Genomic DNA, 8789 nt, shown 5'->3' with positions numbered 1-8789 from the left:
GCTCTGTGCTCCTTCCTAGATCTGCCGTCTATATTCTCTTTGCAATAAAACCAAAGTTGTAAATCTAACACTTTCTGAGTATCAAGAACAAGTCTAGCAAATTGCTGAGTCTGAGCAAACATTTATTTTTATTTCCTATGTGGGATCTCAGGGTTTGCTGGGAGCCCATAGTGAGTTAATGAGAAAACTCAGAGAGTTTCAGAAAGTCTGCACCCAGGTCAGGGGCTGTAAAGTATACTACATCATTATATTATCCCCGCCGGGTGGTGGTGGCATACGCCTTTAATCCCAGCACTTGGGGAGGCAGAGGCAGGCAGATTTCTGAGTTCAAGGCCAGCCTGGTCTACAGAGTGAGTTCCAGGACAGCCAGGGCTACAAGAGAAACCCTATCTTGAAAAACATATACATATACATATACACATACATATATATATATGTAATCCCCATGGAGACTAGTTGTGCAGAAGGGGAAGCAAGGCCTTGAGTGGGTTTGTGGGCTCTGGGTTCTGGCTCAGCTCTTTGATGGCATGAATACAATCTTGGGTTAAATGAAACTTCCCCTCCTCAGTCACTCCTGCCTGGATCCCTGCACCCTCTCCTCTATACCATGCCAAAAGCATGTTGACCGATGCAACCTTTGGTCCCACTGGCTTTCGGTTTCTATGCCTAGAAATTTCTATGTTACAAAAAATCTACTTTCAATTTCATGTTTCTGGAAGTTCCTATTCTGCATTGCATTGTTAGACTGTTCTCCTCCCTCTGTTGGCTAGATTCCTGTGAGGGCAGGGCAGCAGCTAGGGATAAGTCTCAGAGCTCTTCATACACGGCTCAGTCTCTTCTGTGGTAGTCACACTGCGCAGCACTCTTGGACTTCCAAGCAGCAAAGACGGATCTGAACACGTCTGTGTGCACCTGCTGTGCCTGCTGCAGAGGGAAGCTCTTCGCTGGACTCCACTCTTCCACCGGAAATCTCTTTACCTCAAAGGAACTGGTGAGGGAGATGATATACATGTTTTTAAAAATTAATATAGGTCTACAAACCGGATTGTAGGCTGGAGGTCTGGGGGTGGAACTGCGGGCATGCTTGGTGTGGTTGGAGTGTCATGGGCTTAGGCCGAGAGGCAGGATGGGTGGAAGACAGCTAAAAGGCATTCAGAGAGCTTAATATCTGGGATATTTTTAAGAAGCAGTCATTTGCAGGCTATGGAGAAGACAGGGGTGTTGATGGGTAGGGATCGTATTAGAGATCGCCTGACACCAGACACCACCTGTCTAATATCCAAACACCTTTTGCTTGGAAGACAAGGAACATTATTTAAGCACAAACTCTGGAGTCCATGTGTCTTCATGAACTCTGATTCCTTCACCAAACTATGGGCTTGTCCCTGGCCTCTTCAAAGAACTCTGAGCTCAGAGGGCCAAACCTCAGCCTTGGATCCCAGCACTGATCTTAGTCAACAGTAGGACTCCCTCCTGCATGTGTCTTAACTTTTCAGTTTCTTTGATCCTTAATTTTAAGGTGGAAAAAGCTGGGGGTACAACTCAGTGCTAGGATACTTGCTTAGCATGCACAAGGCCATGGGTTCAATCCTTAGTACTCTACCAAAAACTGTGCTTAATTTTAAGGTGAACATCATTACACCATGCTTGCACGGTTATCGGGATGAAGTGAAACAGTGTGTAGAGAAGCACACTTGAGGTTCATAGGACACATTCCCAGCATTCCCTCTCGTTTTACCCTGGCCTCTCCTCAGTGGATAGATGCATTCTCAATGGTTAGAGGACAAGGTTCTGGGAGTCTACCCTTTTTATACCCAGACACGCTCATTCTAAGACTTAGCACATATACTCAGAGTTGCCACATGGTGGGATGCTGTCGGCACATGTCAGATGCCTAAGAATTCTCTGTCTGCTATGTGTGTGTCTGCGTGTGCATGTGTGTGTGTGTCTACCCAGGAGTATGTGTGTGGATATTCATGCTGGATACTCACAGATATTCATGGTGTCCCAACTCCCTCACCTATCCAGTGACAGGCCAGATGTCTCTAGTTCTGCTAAGGAGAATTTTTGCCATCCCTGATCCTACACACACCAAATCAGATCTGTATACCTGCTCAGATGAATTCTTCCCCAAATTACCCTTTTCCTTTCTTCTCTTTCTGTAACAGGTGACTGCCAGGGAGGCCCCAGTGAAGGTACCTGCTCCCTCACTGTAGCCAGAGAGCTTCTTTCTGCCTGTCCTCTGCCCAAACATCTCTTCTGACCTGGGGGGGTCTGGTTTCCTTATCTCACAAATTTCCCTCTCTCTATGAGGTTCAGTATAGAGGATTTGCATCTCTTTCATTATGTTTCGTCCCGGGTGTGTGATTTCTTCTTGTGTCCTATGTCAAAATCTTCTGTGTCCTGAGAAGTTCATGTGAGTTCCAAAGTGACAGAAGAATCTTCTTGATGTGACTGGCAAATGTCCTCCTCAACCCCTTCATGTATCATTCACACTGTCTCTTCTACCTGTGACACATTCTGCAGCGGTGAGTCCCCCTAGGTGACTTCCTAGCATGTATTTGAACTTCTTTATACACAAGATGGAACGGGGTAAGGAGTGGGGTCTCAGGCGGACTGACTCTTAGAAAATCCCACTGAAAAAAAAATAAAATAAAATAAAAAAATAAATAAAAAGAAAATCCCACTGAGGGACAAGGTGACTCAGTAGGTGAAGGCACTGGACTCAGCCTGATGGCTTGAATTCCATCTCCAGGCCCCACATGGTAGAGGGAGAGAACCGACTCTCACAAGTTATTTTACCCCTGCATGTGCACCCCACACTCCCACACAAATAAAATGTAATTTAAAAGAATTTCATTAAATATCCCAAAGAGTGATTGTCTTTTCTTTAGCGTTTGGTGGGGTTTTTCTTTTCTTTTTAATTAAGATTTTACTCTTTAAGGGAAGCTTTAGTTTCACAGAGGAAAAAGAAAAGGTAGTGACTTATATTGCCACCCTACCCATGCACGGTCTTTATCACCCAACACTGGCATCCCCCACCATTATGGTGAACTGTCTCTGACACATTATGCTCAGACAAGGCCTAAAGACAGTTTCTTCCAGGTTGTATCCATCCAAGATGCATCTCAGCACACACCCAGTTATGGTGTCACACGAGTATTCCCACTGCCCTCCACTCTGCCTTTTCACTCAGTCTCCACAATGCATGGCAACCACTGACTTGATTTTTTCCATTACTTTGCCGTGTACAGAGAGTCACTCAACATGTGTGACGTGCTGTGGGAGTCATGTTGCCTCTGAGGTGGCGTCTTCCACTCAGTCTTTTAGTGGCTTACAGTTAGCTCTTGTATTTCCGAACAGTGTGTGGTCGTCTTGGCAATCCTGTAGCTGTTTAGTTCATTTGTCAACCAAAGGGCTCCCTGGCTACTTCCAAGGTTTGTAATTATGTACAAATCCTCTGGAAACATTCAGTTGCAGGTTCGTGTGGGAACAAACGTATGAATGTCAAGAAGCATGTATGTTGACTGTGCTTAATTTAGTGCTAAAGAAGCTGCCGTGCAGTCTTCTAAAATGAGTGGTACATTTTATTTTTTCATTTTTATTTTAGTTTTTTTTTTTTTTTTTTAGGTAGTGTGCCTCTGGTTAACCCTGGCTGTCCTGGAACTCACTCTGTAGACCAGACCAACCTCAGACTCAGAGGTCCCCTTGTCTCCCAAGTGCTGGGATTAAAGGTGTGCGCCACCACATCCAGCTTTTGGTCCATTTTAAAAAGATGTTATTTGCTCTTCTTCTTTTTTTTTCACTTTTTCTTTTCTTTTTTTTGGAGGGGGGTTCAAGACAGGGAGAGTTTCTTTATGTGGCCTTGGTTGTCCTGGAACTCACTCTGTAGACCAAGCTAAACTCAAACTCAGAGGTCCCCCTGCCTCTCCCTCCCAAGTGCTACGATTAAAGGTGTGCACCAGCATCACCCAGTGCTGTTTGTTTTTAATTGTTTGGTTTCAAGAGTTATTTATGCATTTTTGGGTCACAGTCTTTTATTAGATGTGACCTTTGCAAATGTTTGCTCCCAATCTTGTCAGTGTCCTGGTACTACAGGCTTTTATAGAGAAGTAGTTGGGTTTATTTCTAAGATTTATTTCATTTTTTAATTCATGTGTATGTGTGTTTGACCTCATGTGGATATGTGCATGTGAGTGCAGATGCCCTCAGAGTCCAGAAGAGGGCGTCAGATCCCCTGCAGCTGTGATCACAGGTGGTTCGGCGCCACTTGATCTGGGTATTGGGAATTGAACTTGGTTCCATGTAAGAACAGCAAGCAACCTGAGCTGCTGAGTTATCTCTCCCGTGGGACTCTATTTTAACACTGTTGTGTTTGTTTACTCTTTCAGCAAACCCACACTGTCTTACTGTCTTACAACTTTATAGTAAGCTATGACTGTTATGAGTATGTGGTAGTGGGGATTGAACCTAGAACCCAGTGCAAGTTAGGGAAACTGTATGCCTCTGTGTTATACCCTCACTCTCCAGGATGTCTCAAAGTCAGGGACTGTCACAGCACAAATGGGCTGCAGTATGGTGGCATTTCTTCTTTGGCTTATTAGATGGTGCTGTGTTCCAACTTTTCTTTTTTTCAAAATAATTAAAATTTAAAAAGATGAAAAATGATGTAGTCTAGAAAGTTTGGCTAGAGAAATCAGATACTACAATTAATGAACAATCTCTTGATTGGAAGCAAAGCAGCCAAGCCCTAGAAATATCAATGAATTGAGCAGGGAAATGCTCTCAGTCCTAGCATAAGTTTGGAGAGCATCTTCTGCCCCACCTGCAGAGTTGAGTGCTTCTGTGATATCCTAACCTTTGACCTTCTTTTCCACTTCTGCCTTCCCTCCAGTGTCCTGTGTGCCCACAGCCATGGGTCAGTCTTCTTCTAAACCTGATACAAAGGCTCAGGGTATGGCCTCTAGCTTTAATGAATTCTTCAAGAATTTCAAGATGGAAAGTAAAATCATTTCTGAGGAGACCATCAAATCAATTCAGTCGCATATGCAAGGAGGAGACATACAGAAGGCAATTTCTATAATCACCTCTGCCTTGACAGACATTGAGAAAGCCCCCTTGAACATCGCTGTGACAGGGGAGACAGGGGCAGGAAAGTCCACTTTGATTAATGCCCTGCGGGGCATAGGACATGAAGAGACTGAAGCAGCTAAGATTGGAGCAGTGGAGACAACCATGGTTAGGCAGAAATACGCCCACCCTAAGTTCCCTAACGTCACCATCTGGGATCTCCCTGGGGTTGGGACAGATAACTTCAAACCAGAAGAATATCTGAAGGAAGTGAAGTTTCAGGAGTATGACTTTTTTCTTATCATCTCAGCTACTCGATTTAGAGAGAACGATGCCCAGCTGGCCAAAGCAATCAGAAAAATGAAAAAGAAATTCTATTTTGTGCGGACAAAAATTGACAGTGATTTGTGGAATGAGAAGAGAAGTAAACCCAAGTCCTTCAATAGGGAAGAACTCCTGAAGACGATCCAAAACAACTGTGTGAAGCAGCTGCAGAAAGCCGAGGTACCCTCCACTCATGTCTTCTTAATCTCCAGCATTGAGGTAGCACAGTTTGATTTTCCTAAACTGGAGTCCACCCTTTTGGAAGAGCTTCCAGCACAGAAGCGTCACATCTTCATGCAGTGCCTTCCTAACATTACTGAGACTGCTATTGATCGCAGGAGAGATGCCCTGAGACAGACGATCTGGCTGGAGGCTCTGAAGTTTGGGGCATCGGCCACCATCCCCATGATGTCGTTCTTCAGTGACGACATCGAGGAGCTTGAGAAGATCCTGACCCACTACAGGGCTTGCTTTGGACTGGATGAGGAGTCACTGGAAAACATGGCCAGGGAATGGTCCACGTCTGTGAAGGAGCTGGAGTCCACCATTAAGTCACCCCATTTGCTGTCAAGTGAGATGGATGAATCCGTGGCGGACAAGCTGGTGAAAATCATAGAGAAAATTTTTGCTGTCACCGGTGGATTCGTAGCCACTGGTCTTTACTTTAGAAAGAGTTACTATATGCAAAATTATTTTCTTGACACAGTGGCCGAGGATGCTAAAGTTCTACTTAAGAAGAGAGTCTTTCCGCAGGACAGTGTGGACTCTGAGTAAGGCTCTAAAGATGGAGAGAATGAGGCAGCTGACCTGGGACTCAGGTGACTTTAGTGTTTTCAGGGTGCTGGAGAGACGGCTGAGGGTGTTCCTGAAGCACCCTGGCCAGGCTGTGATATCCCTTAGACTTTGTGACCCTTGGGAAAATAGAGGGATCAGAATTATGCCACATGGTGGTTATGTCATTCCCAGCACCAGTCTTATACAATGTGCAAGTACAAACTTTCTGGGCACAGAGTTTTCAGAAATAATTTTCTTTGTGTTTAGACAGGATCTTACTATGGATCTCCTAGATCTCTTTCTCTACAGAAGTAGACCAGGCTGTCCTTGAACTCACACAGAAATCCTCCTGCCTCAGCCTGTTGAGTACTGTGATTAAAGGTATGCACTACCACACCTGGAAGAAATGACTTAAAAAAATACATATATCCACCACATGACTTGGCTTTGTGCTGCTCTGCTGAGAGCAGGCTGACTGACATCATGGTTGGTTTTTACGGTTGTCATATATACGGTTCATATAACAGAGTGTAACAGAAAACAATGGGGAAGCATCACCTGAGTCACAGTGTCTGCTGCATTTCTGCAGAGGTGCAATTACACAAGACAGGGATGTAGTCTGAGGTTTGCACACTGGAGAGTCCTCACGTGTTAACAGATAACACTTCGTACATGAATCGTGAGGATAGAAAATTAGAGGAAAGACACTAGTGATCAAAGAGGAAATCCCCCCAAAATACACAAGTTCCTTAATCATGTGTGAAGATACTCAGTCTCCCATCCAAAAGCCGAAATGTAAATTAGCAGCCATCCCAGGAAGTTGAATTTGCAAGTGAGATTGTAGATAAGCAATTTCTGCAGTGTTGACACAAAAATTATGACACAGCCCGTAATGTGGGTAGTGGTGTGACCTCTGAGGAAATTACACATGCAGTTACTCTTTGACACTCTTTAAACATTGCCTAACAGTGCAAACAGGTATATTATGTTTTTGGTTACTAGCTGTGGGACTTTAAGATTAATTGTGTCTAGGGACTGGAGAGATGGCTCAGAGGTTTAAGAGCACATACTATCCTCATATAGGACAAGAGTTTGGTTCTCCACACCTATGCCAGACAACTCACAATTCCCTAGAACTCTAGCCCGACAGGAATCTGATGCCCTCTTCTGGCCACCAAGGGCACCTGCACTCACAGTACATACTCCCACACAGACACACAGATACATAATTAAACATGAAAACAAATCCTTCAGAAACATGGACAAGCCTATAAACAATTCAAATGTTTGTTGATAGGGGGTGGGGCACCCAGGCTATTGCCTGACAACCAAACAGATGGTGGAGATAGCACCTATGTCTCTGTAGTCTCCTTCCTAGATGCAAATCACTAGACGTAGACACAGTGTGCCCAGTGAGTCACTGCTGATCTATGTAAAATCAAGATTAAAGTAAAATTTCCTACTTTTTACCTAAAGAATACAATTCAATTATTTTTAATAGAGATACAGTGCTGCACAGAGAAGCAGAATAAATGCTAGATTTACCGAATATATGACACAGCTGGGGCTATGCCAGGGGAAGTGGGACACAGCTTGAGACTGTTTCTGCTGAACAAGTGAACACGAGGCTGATTTGAGATTCACTTGTGTGACAACTGTGGGGAAACCAAACAGTTAGATAAAACCAGCGATGCCATAGTAAAGCTAAGAAGGCATGGTTAACTCTGAAATAGAGTAAAGAAACAGACAGGAAATCGGTGCGCACCACTCACTATCATGAGTGTTTAGCTTGCCTAACTTGTATAGATTATATTATAAAATAAAAGTTGAAGGGAGGGGCTGGATAGATAGCTCAAAGGTTTAAGAGCATTGACTGCTCTTTCAAGGGTCCCGAGTTCAATTCCCAGCAACCATATGGTGGCTCACAACCATTTGTAATGGGAATGGGATCCAATGCCCTCTCCTGGCATGCAGGAGTAGCAGGGGTACATGCAGCTAGAGCATTTAAAAAAATTTTTTTCTTTTAAAGTTGAAGGAAGGTCTTTTTATATTTCTTTTCTTCTCTTCTTCTTCTTCTACTTCTTCTACTTCTTCTACTTCTTCTACTTCTTCTACTTCTTCTACTTCTTCTACTTCTTCTTCTTCTTCTTTTGAGATAGGGTGTCATTGTGTAGTCCTGGCTGTCCTGGAACTCACTAGGTAGCCAGCCTTGGCCTCAAACTCACAGGCCTGCCTCTGCCTCCTGAGTGCTGAGATTAAAGCTGCCACTACCCTGGCAAAGGGAGGTTTTTCTTTGTATGAAATTTCCATCAATAATTTAGACTTTTCAGACCCCTGAATGGGGAAAAATGAAATAATATATTAAAAAGGACAGTATGTTGACCCAGCCCACAGGTCAGTCAACAGAGTCTAGCAAGAGGGAGAGTGGGGATAGAAGGGCAAGAGATGCAAAGAATGAAGAGAAGACAAAGAGTCTGTACAAGTCTCATTTATTGAAAGGAAATCCTGGGTATATATAAGCACAAGCAGGGGAACACAGCTGAAGACACTTTACCACGTGCACCCTGCAGCTGGAGGCACTAAACAACAAAACAAGATATGTGAGAAAAACAAGATGTTTA

The 8789-nt window shown here is 43.9% G+C and overlaps 1 protein-coding gene across 2 annotated transcripts; it reads left to right on the top strand.

Moving 5' to 3' along the window:
* The first annotated feature begins 653 nt into the window (after positions 1–653).
* LOC114633930 (T-cell-specific guanine nucleotide triphosphate-binding protein 1-like) lies at positions 654–7643 on the top strand. 2 transcript variants are annotated; one of them, XM_028782537.1, is made up of 3 exons: positions 654–991; positions 2169–2195; positions 4895–7643. In XM_028782537.1, the coding sequence occupies exon 3, from the start codon at positions 4915–4917 to the stop codon at positions 6166–6168; it is 1254 nt and encodes a 417-aa protein (XP_028638370.1). In that variant the 5' UTR covers positions 654–991; positions 2169–2195; positions 4895–4914; the 3' UTR covers positions 6169–7643. The 2 variants fall into 2 exon arrangements, with proteins under 2 accessions (XP_028638370.1, XP_028638369.1); XM_028782536.1 differs by lacking the exon at positions 2169–2195 and having other exon boundaries at positions 655–991.
* Positions 7644–8789: the final 1146 nt, after the last annotated feature.

The sequence above is a fragment of the Grammomys surdaster genome, unplaced genomic scaffold (assembly GCF_004785775.1).
Source record: "Grammomys surdaster isolate TR1022 unplaced genomic scaffold, NIH_TR_1.0 797, whole genome shotgun sequence".
NCBI lineage: Eukaryota > Metazoa > Chordata > Mammalia > Rodentia > Muridae > Grammomys > Grammomys surdaster.
Note: the sequence above shows the minus strand (reverse complement) of the source record. Positions and strands in the feature narration are given on the sequence as shown.

Bases quoted from the DNA above. Each gene is read 5' to 3' on its own strand.
- LOC114633930 (XM_028782537.1), top strand. From the start codon at position 4,915: ATGGGTCAGTCTTCTTCTAAACCTGATACAAAGGCTCAGGGTATGGCC.